This window comes from Schistocerca serialis, chromosome 2, assembly GCF_023864345.2.
Source record: "Schistocerca serialis cubense isolate TAMUIC-IGC-003099 chromosome 2, iqSchSeri2.2, whole genome shotgun sequence".
NCBI lineage: Eukaryota > Metazoa > Arthropoda > Insecta > Orthoptera > Acrididae > Schistocerca > Schistocerca serialis.
In genome coordinates this window covers 599,133,908-599,161,414 of record NC_064639.1, presented here as the reverse complement: position 1 = coordinate 599,161,414, position 27,507 = coordinate 599,133,908, and the positions used below count along the sequence as shown (strand labels likewise).

Below are 27,507 nucleotides of genomic sequence, written 5' to 3'. Positions count from 1 at the left end.
TTAGAAACTGTAAAAACTGAGTCTTACTGTAATTTAGCATCAAATTATTTTCCACAAGCCACGAACTTATTTCATGAACTACATTATTTGTTACTGTTTCAATATTACACACAAGATCCTTCACTATCAAGTTGGTGTCATCAGCAAACAGAAATATTTTTGAATCACCTGTAATACTAGAAGGCATATCATTTATATAAATCAGAAACAGCAGTGGCCCCAGCACCAACTCTTGGGGAACGCCCCACTTAACAGTGCCCCATTGGGACTGAACATCACTACCACTCTCAATATTACGGAGAATTACCCTCTGCTTTCTGTTCTTAAAGTAAGAGGCGAACCAATTGTAAGCTACTCCCCTTACTCCATAATGGTCCAACTTCTGCAGTAATATTTTGTGGTCAACACAGTCAAAAGCCTTCGTTAAATCAAAGAAAACACCTAGCGTTCACAACCTTTTATTTAATCCGTCCAAAACCTCACAGAGAAAAGAGAATATAGCATTTTCAGTTGTTAAACCACTTCTAAAACCAAACTGAACATTTGACAGCAAATTATGTGAATTTAAATGCTCCAGTAACCTTGTATATACAACCTTCTCGATAACTTTAGCAAACACCGATGGCATAGAAATAGGTCTAAAATTGTCAACATTATCAATGTCTCCCTTTTTATAAAGTGGCTTCACTACCGAGTACTTTAATCGGTCAGGAAACCGACCACTCCTAAAGGAAAAGTTACAGATATGGCTGAGAACTGGGCTAACATACATAGAACAATACTTCAGTATTCTGCTAGATACCCCATCATATCCATGAGAGTTCTTGGTCTTTAGTGATTTAATTATTAACTCAATCCCCCTCTTGTCAGTATCATGGAGGAGCATTTCAGGTAACAGTCTCGGAACACTTTTTTCTAAGAGCGCTATATGATTCCCTGTTGGGACTAGGTTTCTGTTTAGTTCACCTGCTATATTCAGAAAGTGATTATTAAATACTGTACATATATGCGACTTATCAGTAACACGGACATTCCCACTACGCACTGATTCTATATCCTCGACCTGTCTCTGCAGACCAGCAACTTCCTTTACGACTGACCATATGGTTTTAATTTTATCCTGAGACTTAGCTATTCTATCTGCATACCACATACTTTTTGCCTTCCTAATAACATTTTTAAGCACCTTACAATACTGTTTGTAATGGGCTGCTGCATTTAGATTTTGACTGTTTCTAACGTTTTGATATAATTGCCACTTTGTTCTACAAGATATTCTTATCCCTCTAGTCAGCCACCCAGACTTCCTGTTTGTGCTAGTACCCTGTTTTAAACGTTCTAATGGAAAGCAACTTTCAAAGAGCATGAGAAAAGTCTTGAGAAAAGCGTTATATTTATCGTCTACTGTATCAGCGCTATAAACATCTTGCCACTCTTGTTCCTTTATAAGGTTTACAAAGGTCTCTACAGCAACTGGATCAGCTTTCCTGAACAGCTGATGACTATATTTAACACGTGTTGCAGCACAAAAATCTTTTAAAGTTAAAATTTGTGCATCATGATCTGAAAGGCTATTCACCTTTTTGCTAACAGAATGCCCTTCTAGTAATGAGGAATGAACAAAAATGTTGTCTATGGTTGTTCTACTGTTCCCTTGCACTCTCGTTGGAAAGAATACGGTTTGCATAAGATTATATGAATTAAAGAGGTCTACCAGCATCCTCTTCCTTGCACAATCACTTATACAATTAATATAATTAACTTTTTGTATTTCCTATAAAGTGAACCAAGAACCTCCTCTAGCTTTAGCAAAAATGTTGTGAAATCGGAGTCTGGGGATCTATAAATAACAACAGTTAGAAGTTTAGCTCCGTTAAATTCAACCACACCTGCACAACATTCAAACACCTTTTCAGTGCAGTACTTTGAAACATCAATTGACTCAAATGGGATGCCATTTTCACATACATGGCTACTCCCCCACACCACAAAGAGCTCCTCGAAAAGCTGCCAGCCAACCTGTATCCTGGTAAAGGAAGCCTCTGAATTATCTCCTTATTTAAGAAGTGTTCAGATATACCAATAATTTCAGAGTCAACACCTATAAGCAGTTCACTAACTTTATCTCTAATACCTTGTATATTTTGATGAAATATACTAATTCCCTCATTACTCGGATACCTAAGCTTTGTCAAAAGTGATTCTCTTGTTATAGAGACTTCCCTTAAGCAGGAATACCTATCAGCTGACTTCAATCTAAAAAAGGTGCAGCTCTAACACCCACTACTGCAGGAATTTTCCCATGAGTCATCCCACCACCCCCACCTATGCTGTCACCTATAAGCTTTGCCAACCTCCCCTTCCCATACCTGTTGAGGTGCAGGCCATGTCTAGTGAAACCCGTCCTGCTGATAAGACTCCACCGACACCACTGAAATGTGACCCATGCTTCCTGTCATCAGCGCACCCCCAAGTCTCATGTTATTACGCCTGACGGCTGTATTAAGATGAGGCTGATCGTGACGCTGAAACAGTTCCACGGAATGCACATTCGTGTTGCCAGTCTGAGTGGCTATCTTTTCCAGTTCACCATCTATGTTATACTCCCCATCCCTATCAATACTATTACCAGCCCCACCCACAATCACTACCTGATCCTCTTTAGTAAAATCCCTACATAACCCCCCTATGTTAACAGTCACCTGAGCCAACCATGCATTAGTCTTCACAATTCTGGTGACCTGGTACTCAGTCCCCAGCAATTCCTGCAACTGCTGGCCTACACCTCTGCCATGAGAACTACCTAACAGCAGAACCTTCTTCTTCCTCTTCGACTTTGCAACTGTTCTAGGCACAGTAACTACTGAGGTCTGCTGCATACTTCCTACATCTACAGCTACTAGAGATTCCTCTCCACTAGTCTCTGACAGTTGGTCATATCTATTGTAAACACCAATAGTAAAACTATCTGAAAATCTTCTTCTCCTAGCAGATCTCTTGCCAACAGCCAGCTCCCATTCCCCAACCCCCTTCTCCCTCCTCATCCTATCTAGCTCCTCCTGTGTGTTTTTCAACTGCACCTGAAGGGCACCGATCTTACGCTCCTGCTCCTCTATCAACTTACTCTTGCTACATAACCTGCAGTTCCAGGAGAGGATCTCACCAGAATGCCCACTGGCTTCCCCACTGCATTCCCCACAGTGAAAATACTTCGAACAAGTCTCACACCGCAATCCACTACTCATGAACCTACGGCAAAGCCCACACTTCTCACTCATGGTAAAATTTTACTTTTTCTAAGTTCCGCTACTACAATAAGAAGATGTTAAAAACCTGACTACAATAATCACAAACTTACTCTACAAGGGAAGTAACTACTATTATTAACAATATTAATAAACAACAAATGTGAATATAGCAAAAGACTAATACAGAAAGAGAATCAAATGTCTAATGACACAGTAACGAAGCTGAAAACAGTTCCCAAAAGGTTCTTCCGAAATTATTTCACCAGAAAACACCAAGAACACCGGTTGAAGACTACTAAAGTTCCTAAATAAACCACTATACACAAACAATTAATTAGTACTTAGCTTTCGATGCCCTGCTGCAGCTGCAACTGCTCAGCGCGGAATGTAAACACAGGCAAGAGGTTAAGTTGCTCGATATGAAACACTCACAAATATCAGGTCACAACACAAGAAAGGCAGAGGTGAATGAAGAAACCACTAATACGTAACTTATATAGTAAATATTACCACAAAAACCATTAAAATATGTATCTGAAACCTAAAAATATATGAAAACTTAGAGAGCGATCTCACACGCAGTCACTTGCTTATGACGTCACACCAAAGATATCACCAGGGAGTTGAATATCACTTTCCTGTGCAATTTTTCAATTTTAATGCATAATAATGCTCCATATTATCTCTTTTTACTTAGAGTTTTGAATTTTTTGTGCATGGAGTCCAGTGAAAGCACTGGAAATCACAGGGATTGGATAGACAGCACTCTGGTTACACTGACTGTTCTGGAAATTAGTCATGCTTGTAACCTCTTACTGGAAACATTTAGATATAGACCATGCCATGTGTGGCATGACCATACATTAGTCATGACCATGTGTGGTCACCCCACTCTGTTGAGTGACTCTTGAAGCTCTGCATTTGGATATTCAACAGAATACTTCATCCAGGGTTTGTCATCTCACTCAACGAGTAATACATTCTTCACATTTGTCTGAGGACTATGTATTAAGTTTGGAAAAAAAAAAAAAAAAAAAAAAAAAAAAAATGATACCCTCACTATAAGCAGTTGAGAACAAGGAAGATGTTAGGAGATGAGATACTGGTGGAAGTAAAGCTGTGAGGATGGGGCACGAGTCGCACTTGGGTAGCTCAGTTGGCAGAGCACTTGCCCGCGAAAGGCAAAGGTCCTGAGTTCGAGTCTCGGTCCGGCACACAGTTTTAATGTACCAGTAAGTTTCGCATCAGCACACACTCCACTACAGAGTGAAAATTTCATTCTGGAAACATCCCCCAGGCTGTGGCTAAGCCATGTCTCTGCAATATCCTTTCTTTCAGGAGTTCTAGTTCTGCAAGGTTCACAGAAGAACTTCTGTGAAGTTTGGAAAGTAGGAGACGAGGTACTGGCAGAAGTAAAGCTGTGAGGACGGGGCATGGGTCATGCTTGGGTAGCTCAGTTGGTAGAGCACTTGCCTGCAAAAGGCAAAGGCCCCTAGTTTGAGTCTCGGTCCAGCACACAGTTTTAATCTGCCAGGAAGTTTCATATCAGCGCACACTCCGCTACAGAGTGAAAATCTCATTAAGGAAGATGTTTCCTAACAATGTAAGAATGTGCAGATAGAAGCGGTTGACTTTGGATTAAAACCTTTCAATAAATTCAGTTGGGAGCTGTGTACAAAAGAACAGCTGAAACACCAAATGAAATCATCATTTGCTGTGTAAATATTGTCAGACATAGGTGATGTACACTATGCTCACTTTCTATCTCTTAATTTCAAATGGTATTGTGGCTAATGGAGAAAACAAAATTTACATTTCCACATATAGTTGATATCAGGTTACAGTTGTCCAAACGTGAATACGTGCACAATGTAAAACGTGGAATAACTACAAAAATATAAATCAAAGAGCAACTATATCACTACAGCTTAAAACTGTCTCTGTATGAAACATTTATGGGCCACTGTAAATTTGTGAGCACAAAACATGAGAACAGGTCACTATATGACTCCTTCCTTTAGTGCTAATGACACTGCAGATTGAATTTCACATGCTGTCCAACCCTCATGACTACTACTTTGTTGAAACTGTAGGGTGCATCACATGAGTCAATGGTTCTAACAGGGAGCAGGGTAGGAATCCTCAATGTCAGTCTTGGTGTCACAGTACCTGGCTCTGTGGTGCTCATGGGGCATGGGGTAACCTCTTGTTGCTGACTCTTCTGTCTTCTCTGGTTTGTGTTCCATTGTCATTGTAATGTCTGTTGCATCCAGAAATGCTGGCTTGATCTGATTCAGTGCAACTGTGGTGGGTGTACCATTGATCATTATGCAGAAAGTATTGCTGGCCGTACTGACTATTGGATACGCTCCACGGTACGGGGGCTGGAATGGCTTACGCACTGCATCATTGTGTAACACACATGCATGCACTTGTCTAGCTCTGCAAAAATAAATGAGTGTCTTTCCAATTGGTTTCTACGAGTTGCTGGTCTCAACTGGTGTATATGTTGTCTTAATTAAGTGGCAAAGTCTGAGGTGGTGATTGTGTCATCTGCCATGCTGAGCAAAAACTCTCCAGGTAGGCACAACATTTGTCCATAGACCAGTTCCACTGCTGTACTCTTCAGATCAGTTTTAAATGAAGTTCATAGACCTAAAAGCACAACAGGGAGTGTGTCTGTCCATCTTGGTGTTGCATGACATCTCAGTGCTGCTTTCAACTGCTGATGAACATCCTCAACTATACCATTTGATGGGTGGTATGTCGGTGTGTATATGTACCTAATAATATGGCCAATGCTTTGAGGATGTAGGCTTCAAATTGCCATCCCTGGTCAGTGCTAATTTTAAGCAGGACTCCATACCAGGCAATCCAGCCATGAAAAAATATTTATGCTACAGTGTCTGGCATGATGTCCTCCATTGGAAATGCCTCAGGCCATGTGGCAAACCTTTCTACCACTGTGAAGACATGTTGTTGTCAGTCAGGGCCACCAAATATGTGGGTACTGGAGAAAAATAGATATATGTTCTCATAGATACTTGATAACAGCTGAGAGTTGTACAGACATGAATGCATGCTCAATGTAGAACATTGAATGACAAACAGAAATGTAAATCAAAGAGCAACTATACCACTACAGCTTAAAACTTCCACTGCATGGAATGTTTATGCAACATTTTATATTTGTGAGGACAAAATGTCACAACAGGTCATTACAGTATCATATTCATCTAGGTAGAATAAAGCTTACCTGGTTTAATAGTGTGTAATACATATTATTTTTAACATAAATTCAAAACCTTTTTGCAGAAATGTGTCCAGAACACTGAGTGCACTAAGTGCTGATTCTCAATATTTTTACACCTTGAGAAAATTCATCATAAGTTCTCTGTTTCAAACCAACAGCTCAAGTTCACAGAATCAATAACAAGAGCAAGAGCAATGTTCATAATGACTTTAAGTCAAGCACTTTGATCCACAAAAGGTGTTCATTTTCTAGAAACACATGTTTTCAATAGTTTTCCAGCAGCCACAGAATTTTAGTTATTTATGATGTACAGTTTAAAAGAAGCCTAGAGGATTTACTTTTTAACCAACTCCTTCTACTCCAATGTAGGATAATCATTTTTAACATCATGCCCAGTTGTGGAGTGTGATTAAACTTATTTAGCTCATGTGCTTACTTTCTTCTGCTCCCAAAAGCTATTAATCTTCTCACTGTAGTTTTTCTTATGTTCTTCTGTACATGTTCTCTTATATGTGAAACTTGGTTTAGCTTTTAACTGATGCTTGTCCATTAAAGTTTTGAATGCAATTCTGTCCTGTGCAATTTTGTTTATAATGCCTATTTCCTGTAGGTCTTTTTCAATTTCAAGTATCCAGTTGTTTTTAATTTTCATCGAGAGGTCAAGGTAGGGAATCCATTTGGTTGGCCTCTGTAATTTTTTCTGAGAATATGCCCATAACATGTCAGTCTTCTTTTCCTAACAGTGCCTGAGATGTTCTCCAAATTTTGATATAGCTCATTAGACTTCAATCTCATCCTGATTTCCTCAACAAAACCAGACCAAAAATTTTCTTCACCGTTTTTGTTTCTTCTTTTTCTGTGTCTATGTTGATGATCTACCTCCAATGATTACAGTCTCTGGTGCCTATAATAATTCAGGGTGGACTGCTATGATGCAATGTTTTCATTTTGCATTAGAAGGTATTCATTTCTTATTGACCTACTCCATGTAGTTCTATAAGCTTTGAGTCTACAAGCTTTTTGTAATTTAATGATTATTTCTTTGTTTGCTTCATGATTTAATCCAGAGGGTTTGATGATTTCTGTTATGTATTTAAATTTGGACACTTGAGATATTTCACCAAATTATGTGAACATGAATTGTTCTGGGTACCAAGGAGAACCTGCCATGTATTGTTTCTTTCACAAGTTTTCAGTTCACTTTCAGCTGTTAGTTCATAGAGTTTCCACAAGGAAATTAACTGCCCCTTCTCTGTCATTTTAAAAGATGATAGAATGTCTGTATAAGCTGAATATTGTAAATGAATTTTAGTTTCACACATTCTGCCGATGGTTATTCCTTCTACTTCTGTTTCCCATGTCCTACTAACTTTATGATACAAGAGTGAGTGATAAGTGGGACAGTCCATCTCCCTGTCGGACCCTTGTTTTTTTACCGTCTTGGAATTTAACTTTTGAACTGCTGACTGTTAATGTTTGTTTAATCAACTGTCTAGTCTTTCTATCCACTTTAAACTCCTGTAATATATTAAGCAGTGTTCATCTGTCTATTGAATCAGATGCTATTTTGAAGTCTACAAAGATGAACACAGTTCATCTGCCTTTGTGGATTTATAAGACTGTCTTGAGATTGAGAATTTGTTCCACACAGGATTTACCTTTCCTAAAACTTTGATATTTGTCAATTAAATAATTTGCTTATTTTTCAAGCTTTTTAAGTATGATTTTTGAAAGAATTTTGTAAGTAACTGGCAGCGATGAAATCCCTCTTAGTTATTTATATCATTTTTATCCCCTTTCTTGTGTAATGGGTGGATTATGGCAGTGTGCCCTTAGGGATCTTTAGGGATTGTTTCCTCCGTCCAAATACCTGTAAGAGCTTCATGAATTTTCTGGGTGATGTTTTCTGTATGTGTTTGCCAAATTTATGCTTCCATCCCATCCTTCCCTGGAGCATTATTCCTTTTAAGTTCACATATTGCTTTTTCAACTTCTGTCATTGACACTTCTGATTCTGTGTTTGGCTCAGTTTTTTCAGATATGAATTTGACTGTGGGAGATTCACAATTTAAAAGTTATTTACAGTAGTTTGCGTGGAGTTTACAATTCTCTATATTATTGATTTCCTAAGTCCCATCTGGTCACTAAAACAAGAGACTGGGTGCCTGATATATTGACTTTTTTTCTAAAAGTGCTGTAGAAACCTTTTGTGTTTTTTTCTGAAACTCTTGTTCTGTTCCTGCTAGTCTGGTTTTATCACAAGACATTTTACAGATTGTGTGATATTGAAATCTATTTCTCGACTGTGGTGAATTCGTGCCACTTTTGGGTTGTTTTATGGGAATTCCAGTCTTTTCAGATTTTAATTCTTTGCTCTATGACCTTGTCACAAATATTGTTCCACTACCCATGTTTACATTTCTTTGGGGGTGGGGGAAGAGAAAATACTTTGGGAAGAGTATCTTTAAGTTGTGACCAGCTGGAAGATTCTTGGCTGAGGATATTTGCATGGAAGATGTTAGAATTTTGTTTAAAAAATTCAGGATCATTTCATGGATTTCTTCTTAGTCTCATTCTGGTTCTGTTTGGCTGGAATTTAACTTTATTTTTAATGACAGATGGTGAGTAGAATCAATTACTCCTTCTGTTTACTTTTACATTCAAAATTTCTTTTTAATTTCTCTTTGAGATGGTTGTATGATCTTTTTGAAATTTTCCAGGATTATGATTTGGAGATTTCTAAGTTTATTTCCTGTTAGGATGCCAGAAAACGTGTTAACATCAGTTTCAGATCAAATGCTTCACAAAGTTGATTATCCTGCCTCCATTTTCAACTAGTCCTTTGGCGAGCAGGTTTCAAACCTGCAGTTGTTCTGTATTTCTTTTCCTGGCTAATTTGCGTGTTGATGTTTCCCATTAAAATTTTAATATAATGATGGAGAATAATGGCTGTAATTTTTTCCAGTAATTCCCAGAATTCCTCCACTTATGTGGCTCTGTTTATTGTAGTTGTTTGTTGGTGCATGGATGTTGATTAAGCTTTGTTCACTGGTTTGACTGATAGGAATGGAATTCTTTCAGAAGGTGAAGTTAAGTTCAATATTGAATTTATATTATTGGTTTTGATTAGAAATCAGATTAAAAATTGCAGTGGTCCATTGAGTTCCAAGATTCCTGACTTGCCCCTGTAAACTCTCTAATTTGTGGAAGCAAAGTGGCACTTGTCTTTACATCTCATTTCTTGTAGTGATGGAATTTGGATGCTAGATTTATCTGTCAGTTTCTTTGATTTTCTGGTTTAATTGCAATAATGTGATCTGAATATGTAAGAAGTTAAGTCCCAGCCTCTTCAGATTAATGTCTACTATGTTGAACAGCTCTTCTCATGCTAGCCTTCAATAGTGGATCAGAAAAGGGCTAACTACCACCAAGATCTATTAATAGTAAATGACTAAGATGAGGGACAGTACTCATTTTGTGCTAGGCTCTTTCCCTGGAGAAAGAGAAGAATACCATGCAACATTCAAACATAAGTCCGTGTGCTAATTTAATTTCAACAGATTCCCTTTCAATATTACCACAACAGTCAGAAGAGAAGGCCAAAATCTTTGTGTTCTTGCTTTCTACATGATGGTCAGTATCAAGCCAGAGTTCTGCACTCACATATTTGCCCAGCTGTTGTAATTGTCTCTGGAACTCTTATGTTCCCACAATGGTCTTCAACAGTCCTCATGATCTGACTAATTGTACTGTATTTTTTTATTGGTCCTATTGTGTACAAAAGCAGCTTATGCATAAACATTCAAAAAGTCAATTTATATGTACGGTATACAAGTGAAACATGAAAGTGATATATACTAAGCTGCAGTTGTAGAGGATCCTATAGACACCTGTGCTGAAGGCTTAACTCATCTTGCACAGAGCCTAAAGGAGCCATTACCTTGGAGGGAGATTGAACACACACTAAACACCACATTTTTCAAAATACTGTATAATCAGTTTTGTTAGAAATCTGTGATGTGTGTTGCACTTCCAACACACTGTTCAGAGGACAAGGAGAGTGAGAAATGGCTCCTAAGGTAACAGATTTTCTGCCCTATGCAAGAAGCATTAAAAAAAAGTGTCATATCTTGCAAAAACAGAGTGTTTGGTGTGTGTGTTCTGGCTTCCCCACAACATGAGGGCTTTTTTACATTCTGTGAAAGATGATCTGGATCTTTACAAGGCCAATCTCTCAAAACTATTGTTTGCCACCGACAGTCAGAACGTGGGAACTTCTGAAGACAGTTGTGTGGAGTATAAGCCTTGCATACCCTTAGAACAGCCAAGCAAACAGGCAGTTGCAGAACAGTGTCTACACTATCTTTACACTAGGTGTCAATGGAACATATGAACACAAAGATTTTGGCCCCCACTTCTAAGGTATGGTATATGTACCACAAAGATTCAGGACGTAAATAAATAAATAAATAAATAAATAAAAACTTGTAGAACATGGTGAGAATCTATAGAAACTAAATTAGAAATTGGACTTATAAACTGGAGTGGAATGTTTTGTTTGAATTCTGCATGGGACCCTCTTGCTTCTTTAGTGAAATAGTATGGACACCAAGTAAATACCCCTCCTTTGTCTATTATTGATACATCTTGGCAGTAGTTATCTCTAGTAGACAGTGGTGCTGGTGTTGATTATGTGTAGCATGCCTTTCTGCTCGGCCTCTTATATGTTCTTTGTTATACAGGTCCCTTCACCGTAGGTTGATATTGCAGGGTGGACTGTTTGTCATGCCTTGAAAATGACCTGGTGGCAGTCTGTAGAAATGTTTATTTATGCTTGATGAGTTCACGCAGCTGTTGTCTCACAAGTTATTCATATATGGTGTGCACCAGGAAAAGCTTATTGTTCACATAACATCTGGGGTACTGTGTTGTTCTTGGCATACATAAATAATTGTCCAGTGCCTTTAAAAGCTGGTTCAGACACTGTAGTGCTTGCTGATGACACAAACACACTAATTAAGAGCCCAAACTGAGCAAACAGCTTGAGTCATAATCTGCCAAAACCTTACAGTATGAAGCTGTTGCTGTTGCTGTTGCTATCAACAGGAACAAATGTTAACAGTAATGCACTAAATGAAACACTATGTGTAAAATTCTGTGGGGTCCAGCTGGATAACAAGTTAAAATAGCATCAACACATAGATGAACTAATTAAGAAGCTCAGAACAGTGTATTTTGCTCTTAGACATAACTCTCAATGCGTTGACCTAAAGACTGGTGTTGGCTTATTTAACATTTTTCACTCTAAGATGACCTATGAAATTATCTTCTGGAACAGTGCACCTAAACTAAATAGAGCATTTATTCAGCAGATGTGAACTGTAAGAATATTTTGTAAAGTAGTTAATCACACATTATGCAGAGGTCTCTTTAAAAACCTTTGAATTCTTACACTCACTTTGAAGTATATTAACTTCTTAATGTTCCTTCTTTTCTTTTTGTGTAATAACAAAAATTAGTTTTAGCTAAATCTTGATTTGACAATCACAATACAAACACAAAAACATTTTTGTTTGCCTCCTTGGTTATGATTCAGAGTGGAGCTATGTACTGTTGTGCTAAGTTGTTCAGTAAGGGCCGGCCGCAGTGGTCTAGCGGTTCTAGGTGCTCAGTCCGGAACCGCGCGACTGCTACGGTCGCAGGTTCAAATCCTGCCTTGGGCATGGCTGTGTGTGATGTCCTTCGGTTAGTTAGGTTTACGTAGTTCTAAGTTCTAGGGGACTGATGACCACAGATGTTAAGTCCCATAGTGCTCAGAGCCATTTTTGTTCAGTAAGGTCCCATCTAACATAATATAGCAGAAAATTGAAAACCATAACCAGATTCAAGTAAAACTCAAAACATGTCCCATTATCCACTCTTTTCTCATTTTCATGTGATTATTTAGATTCAAGGACTGGAAATTCCTATTAGTTACGAGACAGTTAGCAGTGTTCATTGTAAAGTTGCATGGCAAGTAGTTGTGTACTGTAAACAACCCACTGCTTTTACAGGTGTGGGTATCCATTTACTTTGAAAAATACCTGTGGTAATATGTAAATATTAAGCTACCAATTTGTAAGCAACAGCAGCTGTTTAATATAATTAAGGAAGCAGCAGCTTTTTGCAAAGAAGTGTCTTTAAGTCTATTTACTGGATTAGATGATATAATCAGAAATGGTTTTTAGTAGTATACTGATAGAAATTCACTGTGAATGAAATTTACAGATTAAGAATCTACGATTGTGTTGCCTTTAGTTAATGCATGGTATAATTTGTTCCACATCTCTGGAGACTGTATTTCTGAATGAGATGTATGCAACATTATGAATGAAAGAATACAACTTGTGAACTGTTTTTGTTTTTGACAATTCTTGGCTACAATAGCCTTTGAATTACCTCATGTACTTTAGTACATACACATTTAAATGTTTTGGTAAGTTTTTTAATAATATGCAAATGAAAAAAAACATAAATTTTTTACACATCAGTAGTATATCAGTTAATTTATAAATATCTATTATGTATTTTTGTTTCTCTAAGGTGTTCCACATCCTCAAGAATCTGCTCACTATGGGTCTATGGAAGAAACAGTGTATCTAATGTAATTTAATCCTGTTCATTGTTCACAAAGGAGCTCAGCACTCTGATAAAAAATTAAACTATTTTAAAGCACTGCCATAACAGTCCTTTGTGTAACTTAATTGAACTTCTAAAAAGTTGAAGCACATGTGCCTGTTTCACTCTTGTGAAAGAACCCAACATAATAAGACCACATAGCTAAACAAGAAAAGTTTCTTTCACTTTTTACATGCAGAAGCTTAGTATTTTACATAGCTGCTCACCCTAGCATATAAACTGTCTTAAGATATTTTGATAATATAATCTAAATGGACAGATAAAAAAAAAAAAAACAAACAAAAAACAAAAAAAAAACAAAAAAAAAAACAAAAAACACACACACACACACACACACACACACACACAAGGCGAACTTTCACAAGCTTTCACAGCCAGTGGTTCCTCCTCCTGGCAGAAGAGTTGAAGGGGAAGGAAGAGAGGTGAGGGTGAAGGACTAGAGAGGTTTAGGGAAAGGGATACAGTTTAGAAAAGTCACCCAGAACCCTGGATCAGGGGAGACTTGCCGGACGGGATGAAAAGGAAAGACTGATTGATTGAACAATTGGTCTTTCCTTCTCATCCCATCTGGTAAGTCTCCCCTGACTCTGCTAAGTGACTTTTCTAAACTGTATCCCTTTCCCTAAACCTCAACAGTCATTTCCCTTCAGCCCTCTTCCTTCCCCTTCAACTCTTCCACCAGAAGAAGTAGCCACTGGCTCTGAAACCTTTTGAAAGTTCAATCCTTCTGTGTGTGTGTGTGTGTGTGTGTGTGTGTGCGTTTTCCCCTGCTGCCACTTGGTGAGTAGATTTCTTTTTTATCTGTTCATTTACATTGTATTATCAATAACTGATTATTTTCATTGTTAAGATATTTTGAGTTTGAGAACCAGGGCTATATTTCCAGGGGGGGGGGGGGTCTTAATGTTTTAGAATAAGGCATTCTTATTAGACATAAGCAGATATTCTGAGGTCATCAGAATGTGATAGTAATGTTAGTAGTTCCTTGATGTGGCTTGTCAATGTATCAGAAAGTCTTTCTTTTTGTATAATCAGACTTGTTCTTCACTCATGAAGGTTTTCCTCTGACTTGGGCTTCATGGTGTGTGGTGAACATTTATTTGCATCTAAGTATGCATATGTGCACTGTATGCACATATCCGTTACTGATAGAATGGGATTGTCAGGATCAGTAAATAATGCTCTTGAATATCTGAAACTAGCCTTTACAAATAGTTTCAGGTACATGAATATGTCACTCACTTCACCAAAAGAAATAACTTCCATAATAAAATCTTTAAAAATAAAGCATTCTAGTGGTTACGATGAAATATCAACAAAGTTAATTAAGGCATGTTCTAGTGAGTTTAGTACAATTCTAAGTTACTTGTGTAACCAGTCAATTATAACTGGGACATTTTCTGACTGGCTAAAATATGCAGATGTTAAGCCTCTATTCAGGAAAGGGGATAAAGAGATACCATAAAACTACAGACCAATTTCACTTTTGCCAGCATTCTTAAAAATTTTAGAAAAAATAATGTACAGGCAGCTTCTCAACCACTTGACCACAAATAACGTATTATCAAGAACACAGTTTGGATTTCTGAAGGGTTCTGATATCAGGGCTATTTACACCTACAGTGAAAATGTACTTAATTCATTAAATAACAAATTACAAGCAGCAGGCATTTTCTGTGATTTGTCAAAGGCATTTGACTGTGTGAAACACAACATCCTTTTAAATAAATTAGAATTCTATGGTATCACAGACAGTGCTGCAAAATGGTTCAAGTCATACCTCGCTAACAAGAAACAAAGGGTGTCAGTACAAGGGACTAGTAAATTAAGTCATCAGTCATCATCAGAATGGGAAGAAATTACATGTGGTGTCCCACAAGGATCCATCTTAGAGCCATTGCTTTTTCTTGTGTACATTAATGATCTCTCATCAGTTACACTGCCAGAAGCAGAGTTTGTTTTGTTTGCAGATGACACAAGTATTGTAATAAATAGTATGTTGGGTGTAGTTCTAGAAAGATCTGCTAATGATATTTTCATAGATATTAATAAATGGTTTAAAGCCAACTCACTGGCATTAAGGTTTGAAAAGACTCACTATATGCAATTCAGAACCTGTAAGAGGTTTCCACCCAGCATATGCATGAGGTATGAAGAACAGCAGATAGAAGAGGTTGACAGTCTTAAATTCCAGGGATTACAACTTGATAATAAATTCAGTTGGGAGAACCACAGAACTGCAGAAACGCCTTAACAAATCTGTATTTGCAATTCGAGTGTTAGCTGACATAGGTGACATAAAAATGAAAAAGCTTGCATACGTTGCCTACTTTCATTCCATAATGTTATATGGTATAATATTTTGGGGTAACTCTTCAAGTGAAACAAAAGTTTTCAGAGTCCAAAAGCGGGTAATACGTATTATTTGTGGAGTAAATTCACAGACGTCCTGTAGAAACCTCTTCAAAGAACTGGGTATGCTAACTACTGCTGCTCAGTATATTTATTCCTTAATGAAATTTGTCCTAAATAATATATCTCTTTTTCCAACAAACAGCTCAGTTCATACATACAATACCAGGAACAAAAATGATCTGCACAAGGACTTAAAAGCACTTACTTTAGTTCAAAAAGGGGTCCACTACTCAGGAACACTCATCTTCAATAATCTGCCAGCAAACATAAAAAATTTAGTTACAAATAAAGGTCAGTTTAAAAGGAGCCTGAAAGACTTACTAGTGGCCAACTCCTTCTACTCCATTGACGAATTTTTTTAATAGAAACAAATGATGTATTGTATATATTGATCCTATTAGTATTGTTATTTCAGCTTAAATAAATAAATAAGTATTGACACATTCCACATCCATGAGGACCTCCTCAGCACGGATCTATGGAATGAAAAACTAATCTAATCTAATCTCCATTGCTGAAATTTTTCATATCATCACCACATGAAAATAACGGATTGAAGGTGTATTCTTTGAAAAATTTGTCAAAATAATCACTGAAGTCTAAACTATTAAAAACGTATTCATAGAGTGTAGTATTTCAAATTCATACTACTTATTAATTTCTGTGTGAAGAGTGTTTAAATAAGTTTGCATCTTATACCACAGTTGACAATTTTGACATGTCAAGCAGATGCAGGAATTATGCAAGGGAATAATAATAAATCTTGACAGTTAATAATCTGTTGTAATAATAAAATCTATTGACTGGTTAGCTAGACAGTCAATTGCTCCACTGACACAATCTATAGGAGCACAAAAAAAGGTAGAATGAATGAAAAAACTGTACATGAAAACTCTTGAGATGATGGTCATTAAAATTTCAAAGATGTTAATAAACTGCTTTAAGATTGAAAGTCACTGACTGGTTTGCTAAACAGTCCATTACCATAGAAAGAGTGAAACAAGAAGACAAAAATAATGGAAGTTGAATTAACCAGTAACTGAAATCCATTGGATACTGAAAGAAATGTAAATTGAGGAAGGAAACAGATCGAATGGTGCTAACGAGTACAGTGACAAGGCAATAAACTAAAGGTGGTGGCTCAGTAAGGGGTATTCACAGAAGAGAACAGATGTTCATAAACGATATTAAAAGAGGTAAAAAGGTAACTGAAGATGAAAAAGGAGATAAAAGGTAAAAAGCAATGTTAAAAGATAATTATGATATATTAGACACTGAAACAAACTATAAAGACAAAGAACTGGGAAGGATGAGTATAATATCATTACAGGTATAAATTGTAGGACAATTCCATTTTTTCAAAATGTTGATATTCTGATGTTACAATGTGACAGAGAATCTGAAGGCAGTAAGCAAGTTTCTTGTTATCATAATGTATTGGTAATCACTATACAAGAATCCATTGCAATGAATGAATACAATAGGTCAAATTGAGTGTCAAAGTATGACCTCTGCCCTCTGCAGGCAGTTTTCTACTGGCTGAAAGATCAAAGAATGCTGGTAACAGAATTATCCTTTGAATATAAAAAACATAGTGTTTTATGTATTTTGTATTTACATCACTTGTTACACAGTTTTCACATTCTGTGATATGTCAATTTGAAGGTTACTTCCTTTTATTTAAAATATAACACACTGGATTAATGCACAGAATTTCTTATGTTATGTATATTACATTATGTTGTAGGCAACTGGGGATGCACTATTTAGTCTCCCAGCTTTTGAGACTTCACAATTGTGGTCAGATAAATTTCCTACTTACCTGTACAGTTTTGAACACAAAGGGAAGCAGAAAGGTGGACCTGAGTTCCTCACTGGTCTTCCATTAGTCCAACAGACACTGACACCAGCTCCCAATGAAGGTATGTACAGTTATTTTACTTGCTAGAATTTAAAGCTCTTTACGTTGTACAAATTGGAGAAGGAGCCATAAGTTAAGATAGCGATGCAAACAATGGCAAACTCTTTTTCAGTAAAATAATACTTGAATGCCTTGCTGTGCTGGTACTGAAAACAGCTGAAAGCAAGGGGAATCTACAGCCGTAATTTTTCCCGAGGGCATGCAGCTTTACTGTATGGTTAAATGATGATGGCATCCTCTTGGGTAAAATATTCTGGAGGTAAAATAGTCCCCCATTCTGCTCTCCGGACAGGTACTACTCCGGAGGACATCGTTATCAGGTGAAAGAAAACTGGTGTTTTATGGATGGAGGGTGAAATGTCAAATCTCTTAATCAGGCGGGTAGGTTGTTGTTGTTGTGGTCTTCAGTCCTGAGACTGGTTTGATGCAGCTCTCCATGCTACTCTATCCGGTGCAAGCTTTTTCATCTCCCAGTACCTACTGCAACCTACATCCTTCTGGTAGGGTAGGTTAGAAAATTTAAAAATGGAAATGGATAGGTTAAAGTTAGATATAGTGGGATTAGGGAAGTGTGATGGCAGGAGGAACAAGACTTCTGGTCAGGTGAATACAGGGTTATAAATACAAAATCAAATAGGGGTAATGCAGGAGTTGGTTTAATAACAAATAAAAAAATAGGAACATGGCTAAGCTACTGTGAACAGCATAGTGAATACATTATTGTAGCCAAAATAGACTTGAAACCCATGCCTACCACAGTAGTACAAGTTCATTTGCCAACTAGCTCTGCAGGTGATGAAGAGATTGAAGAAATGTATGATGTCATAAAATAAATTATTCAGATAGTTAAGAGAGACAAAAATTTAATAGTCATGTGGGACTGTAATTCAATAGTAGGAAAAGGAAGAGAAGGAAAAGTAGTAGGTGAATGTGGATCGGGGGTAAGGAATGAAAGAGAAAGCCATCTGGTAGAATTTTGCACAGAGCATAACCTAATCATAGCCAACACTTGGTTTAAGAATTATGAAAGAAGGTTGTATATGTGGAATAGTCGTGGAGACACTGGAAGGTTTCAGATAGATTATATAATGGTAATACAGAGATTTAGGAACCAGGTTTTAAATTGTAAGACATTTCCAGGAGCAGTTGCGGACTCTGACCACAATCTACTGGTTATGAACTGTAGATTAAAACTGAAGAAACTGCAAAATGGTAGTAATTTAAGGAGATGGAACCTGGATAAACTGAAAGAACCAGAGGTTGCAGAGAGTTTCAGAGAGAGCATTAGGGAATGATTGACAAGAACAGGGGAAAGAAATACAGCAGAAGAAGAACAGGTAGCTTTAAGAGATGAAATAGTGAAGGCAGTAGAGGATAAAGTACATAAAAAGGCAAGGGCTAGTAGAAATTTTTGGGTAACAAAAGAGATATTGAATTTAACTGATGAAAGGAGAAAACATAAATAAAAATGCAGTAAATGAAGCAGGCAAAAAGGACTACAAATGTCTAAAAAATGAGATGAACAGGAAATGCAAAATGGCTAACCAGGGATGACTAGAGGACAAATGCAAGGATGTAGATGCATATATCACTAGGGGTAAGATAGATATTGCCTACAGGAAAATTAAAGAGACCTTTGGAGAAAAGAGAACCACCTGTATTAATATCAAGAGCTCGGATGGAAAACAAGTCCTAAGCAAAGAAGGGAAAGCAGAAAGGTGGAAGGAGTATACAGAGGATCTATACAAGGCAATGTATTTGAGGGTGATATTATGGAAATGGAAGAGGATATAGATGAAGATGAAATGGGAGGTATGATACTGCATGAAGAATTTGACGGAGCAATTAAAGAGCTAAGTCAAAACAAGGGCCCGGGAGTAGACAACATTCCATTAGAACTACTGATAGCCTCAGGAGAGCCAGCCCTGACAAAACTCTACCCTCTGGTGAGCAAGATGTATGAGACAGGCGAAATACCCTCAGATTTCAAGAGGAATATAATAATTCCAATCGCAAAGAAAGCAGATGTTGACAGGTGTGATAATTACCAAACTATCAGTTTAATAACTCACGGCTGCAAAATACTAACACGAATCCTTTACAGACAAATGGAAAAACTGGTGGAAGCTGACCTTGGGGAAGATCAGCTTGGATTCCTTAGAAATGTTGGAACATGCGAGGCAGTACTCACCCTACGACTTACCTTAGAAGATAGATTAAGGAAAGGCAAACCTATTTTTCTAGCATTTGCAGACTTAGATAAAGCTTTTGACAATGTTGACTGGAATACTCTCTTTCAAATTCTGAAGTGTCAGGGTAAAATACAGGGAGCAAAACACTGTTTACAATTTGTACTGAAACCAGATGGCAGTTATTAGAGTCGAGGGGCTTGAAAGGGAGTGAGACTGGATTGTAGCCTATCCCCAATGTTATTCAATCTGTATACTGAGCAAGCAGTAAAGGAATCAAAAGAAAAATTTGGAGTAGGAATTAAAATCCATGGAGAAGAAACAAAAACTTTGAGGTTTGCTGATAACACTGTAATTTTGTTAGACAGCAAAGGACTTGGAACAGCTGCTGAACAGAATGGACACCGTGTCTTGAAAGGAGGATATAAGATGAACATCAAAAAGAGTAAAACAAGGATAATGGAATGTAGTTGAATTAAATTAGGTGATGCTGGGAGAATTAGATTAGGAAATGAGACACTTAAAGTAGTAGATAAGTTTTGCTATTTGGGGAGCGAAAAAAACTGATGATGGTCCAAGTAGAGAGGATATAAAATGTAGACTGTCTATGGCACGGAAAGTGTTTCTGAAGAAGAGAAATTTGTTAACATCAAGTACAGATTTAAGTGTCAGGAAGTTCTTTCTAAAAGTATTTGTATGCAGTGTAACCATATATGGAAATTAAACATGGACGATAAATATTTCAGACAAGAAGAGAACAGAAGCTTTTGAAATGTGGTGCTATGGAAGAATGCTGAAGATTTGATGGATTGTTCACAAAACTAATGTGGTACTGAATAGAAATGGGGAGAGAAGAAATTTGTGACACAACGTGACTAGAAGAAGGGATCGGTTGATAGGACACATTCTGAGGCATCAAGGGATCACCAATTTAGTACTGGAGAGAAGCTTGGAGGATAAAAATCGTAGAGGGAGATCAAGAGATGAATGCAATAAGCAGATTCAGAAGGATGTAGGTTGCAGTAGTTACATGGAGATGAACAAGCTTGCACTGGATAGAGTAGCATGGAGAGCTGGACTGAAGACCACAACAACAACAACAACAACAATACTTGAATGAAAAGATCAGATTTTATTAACTCTAATGATAGTACTGGCTTAAAAACTTTTAAATGTTTAAGTGTGTTGACTGCTCAGCTTTTGTAATGTTTACTCACTCAGTAAGCAAGACAGAACATATATGAATTGAAAATGGCACTGAGGCAAAAGATCATTCTGTGCACTGCCTTATCTTAATTTTTTTTTAGAAATATTTTCTTTAGGCCTAATAACATTATTTTTATTGCTATCATCAGTGTATTCAGATCTCCATATTTCCTTGTAGAAACATTGGTACATTTATGAATTACATTTACTTCTAGTACAATATCTTTATTTCTTTTAGTTCATATGTACCAAATTCAGAGTCATTGGACATATATGACTGCTCTGTTAGTATAAATTCATTACTACTTGATGTAACCCCAGTTGTTTTCGGTCACTTTCAAGAATGATAATGAAATTTTGATTTTACCATTTTGACCTGTGCATATGTCACAGTACAACTATTAAATGTGTTTAGTGACTCATTTTTCCATGCTTTGTTGGACGTAGTGCAATCTCTTGTGATTGTCCATATGCTGCATTCTTCTTCTATATGCACCCCACTTAAGTTGATCCATTATGTATAACTATTAAAATATGTTGTGCCCTCAACATATCCCAGAAAATTTTAATTTTGAGAATAATTGAATCATCAACAAATCTGAGGAATTAGGTAAAAGTTTCTCCAACTTAAACTTTGTATCAAATTAATCAGCAACATTTTTGTATACACTCTTGTATTTCCTCAACTCTTTCTGTGACAATTTGCGTACCATTCACAAATAATTTTGTGATATCTGTATTATGCAATAAAAATGCATCTCTGCACTTATGACCTATTGAATTGGGGACACCTCCATAATACACTCCTGGAAATGGAAAAAAGAACACATTGACACCGGTGTGTCAGACCCATCACACTTGCTCCGGACACTGCGAGAGGGCTGTACAAGCAATGATCACACGCACGGCACAGCGGACACACCAGGAACCGCGGTGTTGGCCGTCGAATGGCGCTAGCTGCGCAGCATTTGTGCACCGCCGCCGTCAGTGTCAGCCAGTTTGCCGTGGCATACGGAGCTCCATCGCAGTCTTTAACACTGGTAGCATGCCGCGACAGCGTGGACGTGAACCGTATGTGCAGTTGACGGACTTTGAGCGAGGGCGTATAGTGGGCATGCGGGAGGCCGGGTGGACGTACCGCCAAATTGCTCAACACGTGGGGCGTGAGGTCTCCACAGTACATCAATGTTGTCGCCAGTGGTCGGCGGAAGGTGCACGTGCCCGTCGACCTGGGACCGGACCGCAGCGACGCACGGATGCACGCCAAGACCGTAGGATCCTACGCAGTGCCGTAGGGGACCGCACCGCCACTTCCCAGCAAATTAGGGACACTGTTGCTCCTGGGGTATCGGCGAGGACCATTCGCAACCGTCTCCATGAAGCTGGGCTACGGTCCCGCACACCGATAGGCCGTCTTCCGCTCACGCCCCAACATCGTGCAGCCCGCCTCCAGTGGTGTCGCGACAGGAGTGAATGGAGGGACGAATGGAGACGTGTCGTCTTCAGCGATGAGAGTCGCTTCTGCCTTGGTGCCAATGATGGTCGTATGCGTGTTTGGCGCCGTGCAGGTGAGCGCCACAATCAGGACTGCATATGACCGAGGCACACAGGGCCAACACCCGGCATCATGGTGTGGGGAGCGATCTCCTACACTGGCCATACACCACTGGTGATCATCGAGGGGACACTGAATAGTGCACGGTACATCCAAACCATCATCGAACCCATCGTTCTACCATTCCTAGACCGGCAAGGGAACTTGCTGTTCCAACAGGACAATGCACGTCTGCATGTATCCCGTGCCACCCAACGTGCTCTAGAAGGTGTAAGTCAACTACCCTGGCCAACAAGATCTCCGGATCTGTCCCCCATTGAGCATGTTTGGGACTGGATGAAGCGTCGTCTCACGCGGTCTGCACGTCCAGCACGAACGCTGGTCCAACTGAGGCGCCAGCTGGAAATGCCATGGCAAGCTGTTCCACAGGACTACATCCAGCATCTCTACGATCGTCTCCATGGGAGAATAGCAGCCTGCATTGCTGCAAAAGGTGGATATACACTGTACTAGTGCCGACATTGTGCATGCTCTGTTGCCTGTGTCTATGTGCCTGTGGTTCTGTCAGTGTGATCATGTGATGTATCTGACCCCAGGAATGTGTCAATAAAGTTTCCCCTTCCTGGGACAATGAATTCACGGTGTTCTTATTTCAATTTCCAGGAGTGTAGTATGTGGCCTTATTTGAGTGGAGACTCATTGTAGCATATATTCTGACACCAATGGCACTGGAATCCATGAATAGTCAACTGGCATCCATTGATCATAGAAACAGGTTGGAGCAGGTTCAAAGATGCACACATCTCAACAAATGGTGTCCCATATGTGTTCAGTAGGGTTGATTAAGAGCAACACAGGCAATTTCTGTCTCTGGAATGTTCCTCAAATCATTCTGACACAATACAGAAGGAATGGAGTGATCCATCACCTTACAAAAGGTACAGGCTGCCTGTAGGGTGCTGCACATGAACAAATAGATGCATGTGATTGGACAGAAGCTCCCTATATAGTCTGCCGTTGAAAACTGATGGCAGACGTAACAAGGATCTCACTATATCCCATATAAACCTGTCCAACATCAAAATATATCCAGCAATTCTCTGAATGATGTTCTGTTGGGAATCAGAATGCATGGTTATTAACAACAAGTATAATCAGTTTTTGACAGTATAATGTAATTGGATAGATAAAAAGATCTACTCACTAAGTGGCAGCAGGCGAACACACACACATAAAAGAAGATTCCATTTTTGCAAGCTTTAGGAGTCAGTGGCTGCTTCCTCGAGCAGAAGGGTTGAAGGGAGAGGAAGTGGGGTAAAGGAAAAGGACTGCAGGGGTTTATGAAAAGGGATAGATTTTGGAAAAGTTGCCCAGAACTGCAGGCCCGGGAGACTTACCGCATTGGATGAGAAGGAAAGACTTGATTGCTGGAGACTGCACCAGATGAGATTTGAAAATCTGAAAGCTTAAATGTGGAAGTCAGGGTAATATGCAAGACAGAGATTAATGCTGAAACACCATGCACAAGTTAATAAGACTGGAAAGCTAAGTGCATTGTCCATAACAGAGGTGGGAGGGAGACGGCAAAGAACAGATAGGTCAGAAAATGAAAGAGGTAGAAAACTAAAACAGAGTGAGGGAAGGAATAGTTACTGTGAAAAAATGATGAGATGAAAGAAATTAACGTAAATTAAGGCCAGGTGGATAACAAGAACTGAGGACATGTTGTAGTGCTAGTTTCCACCTGTGGAGTTCTGAGAAAGTGGTGTCTGGGTGAAGAATCAAGGTGGCACATGTGGTGAAATAGGTATTGAGATCACAGCTTTCATATTGTAGAACATGCTCTGCAACTGGATATTGTGTGTTGCTGGTGTATATCCTCTGTCTATGCCCATTCATCCTAACTGATAACTTAGTTGTAGTCATGCTGATGTAAAAGGCTGAACAGTGTTTACATAACAGCCTCTGACACATGATATGCTATGTCTGTAATTTACAAGACATATCCAGTCTCTCTCTCTCTCTCTCTCTCTCTCTCTCTCTATCTCTCTCTCTCTCTCTCTCTCTCTCACACACACACACACACACACACACACACACACGCGCGCCCACACACACACACACACACACACACACACACACACACACACACACACACACACGTACAAGATATCACTTCAAATGACTATTAAATATGGAACAGATAACATTCATGACTACTACAAAGTTTCCTGGTACGCACTGTTTGAATCATTTCAGTCGTATGCAAGTGATGATATTCAGTTCTCTGAATTTTATGCATATCTCTACTCAGTGACCCATAAACAAACTTGCTTCTATGTCAGACCAGTCATCCAGTTTTAGATACTTAGTGCCAAACATGCAAAGCCGAAGGAGTCCCCAGTTAGCAGTAACTAATATCAGTAGACATACTGAAAGCAAACAAATGAGGACTTTGACACACATTGGTTAGAAACTGTAAACTTTGGAGTACCACAACAGCACCATTTAAAAAATTAAAGCAATGCCAGGAGGTAGTTATGATGTTATGTTTGATACTGGAAGCAAAACTAAAGAAAAACTGAGACACTTTAAAAGGGTTTGTTGACCTAGAAAAAGCATGTAACAAGTTAAAGTGGTGCAAGATATTTGAAATCTGTACAAAAAAAGGAACATACTATACGGAAAGATGAGTAATGTACACCAAGAGGAAACAATAAAGCTGCAAATGCTCAGATTATAAAAGGGCATAAGGCAAGGATGCTTTATTTCTCCTCCAGTATTCAACTGGTATATATAAGAAGCATTGACAGAAATAAAGGAAAGTCCCAGAAGTGGGATAAAGCTCAGAGTGAACAGATATCAGTGATGACCTTATCCTATGTGAAAATGGGAAGAAGTACTGGACCTACTTAATGGAATAAACAGTCTACTGAACATAGGATATAGGTTGTGAATAAGCCAAATAAAGACAAAAGTATTGAGGAGCAGCAGAAATGAGGTTAATGATAAACATCAATATTTGGGACCATATGGTAGATGAAATTAATGAATTTTGGTACATTGGAAGCAAAATAATGCATTGCAGATGAAGCAAGGTGATTAAAAGAAGACTAACACAGTAGAGAGAACACTCCTCACCAAAAGAAATCAATTAGTATCAAATGTAGGCCATAACATGAGAAAGAAATTTATTAGTATGTACATCTAGAGCTCAGCATTATATGTAAATGGACCAAAAGGTTTGAGTGTGGTGGTACAGAAAGATTGTGAATATTCTGTCGACTGATAAGATAAGAAATGAGGAGGTTCTCTGCAGAATCAGTGAGGAAAGAAGAGACAGGACAGCAGAACATGTGTGAAGACATCAGGGCTTCCATTGCAGTTGAGGGAGCCATAAAAGGAAACAATTGAAGGGTAGACAAAGATTGGAATATTGTATAAAAGGAAAATTCTACCAATAAATCTAATAAATATGAGACAGTATTGCTCTTCAGTACTTATCTTCAGGAGGTGGTATGATTACTACTGTCAATAGGCATAAAAGTGAAAGTGATTACATTATCCTTGCTCAGAGAAGGAAGGAAGTAAAATTGGGTTTAACATTCCACCAACATCGAGGTCATTAGAGACGGAGAACAAGCTTGGATTGTGACAGGGATGGGGAAGGAAAATGGCCATATCCTTACAAAGGAATCACCGCGGCATTTGCCTGAAGCAATTTAGGGAAATCACAGAAAACCGAAATCTGGGTGGCTGGACAGGGGTTTCAACTGTTGTCCTCCTGAATGGGAGTCCAGTGTGATAACCACTGCACCACCTCATCTGGTCCCTCCTCAGAGGGAAGAGACGGATGTATTGGGGAAAGTTAACAAGGAAAGGCTGTTGTGAGGATGATGGTAGCTACAGTTTATGACAGTAACTGAATATGAATCCCTTGTTTGGTAGAATATTTCCAGAAGATAGTTTTGCCAGATAACTATAGACAGTTACAACAGTTAATGGAAAAACAAAATATTGCAGCTAGGACAGCACAAAGGGTAAAAAGTAAAAATCAAATGTCCATTCAGTCTTTTTTAACAAAATTTCCAAAAACTATTAAATAAAAAAAATAAGAGTTTGTCATGATGCTACAGGAACTAGAAACCTCAAAAGTTATTTCAACATAATTATATGTTGCACAGTAAAGAACTTCAATTATATGTCACATAAATTGAACAGATACACCTAGATATACAGTTGCAGTAATACGTTACCGTACATGTAATACAAGGAAATGTTGAGTAGCTGTGTACACACAACTGGAATAAAGTCCCAGATTCTAGATCTAAATAAGAACTGCACTGAATGATTCTTTGAGTGCTATGCCTCAGTAATAGACTTGGAGACACACAAGAGGCAATTCTAACTATGTACGGACTCCTAACACAGATGATGAGTAAATAAATAAATAAATCACAACACCAAAAAATAATTAATCTAAAGTAATGAAATTTCAGGACTACATTTGACTAGGTAACATATTTAAGTGATTAACATTGCAAGATGACAGGTTAATGTAAGTGTGAGATAGGCCATTGCAAATGTGAAATGATGGTACCATTGTTACCATTAGAACTGTTAACCTGTTGGAAAAAATCGCCTGGAATTGTGTCGATGAATGGCAGCTCAACAGGTCAAATTGCCAGATTGACATACAGATTTGCAGTAAAAAAGCATGGGATAGTCATGAGAGTGCTCCTGCTGTCATATGAAATTGCATCCCAGACTATAACTCCAGGTGTAGGTCCAGTGTGTTTAGCATGCAGACAGTAGTTGCAGGCCCTAAACTGGCCTCCTCCTAACCAACACATGGCCTCACTGGCACCAAGGCAGAATCAGCTTTCATCAGAAAACACAACAGATGTCCACCCTGCCTGTCAATGAACTCCCACTTGATACCACTGAAGTTGTGAATTATAAATGCTCAGTGGTGGTGGTTTTGGGTCAGTGGAATGTTAGCTATCAGCCATCTGGCTTGGAGCTGTCCTTCAAGTAACCAA

General features: G+C 38.4%; 1 protein-coding gene across 1 annotated transcript in view; it reads left to right on the top strand.

Annotated features, from left to right (window-relative positions):
* LOC126457634 (pyrethroid hydrolase Ces2a) overlaps window positions 1-27,507 on the top strand; it is a 172,874-nt gene that overhangs the window by 118,726 nt on the left and 26,641 nt on the right. Inside the window, exon 9 of the mRNA XM_050094105.1 lies at window positions 17,342-17,516. Coding sequence (XP_049950062.1) covers window positions 17,342-17,516 — 175 coding nt within the window. The remainder of the gene's footprint in view (window positions 1-17,341; window positions 17,517-27,507) is intronic.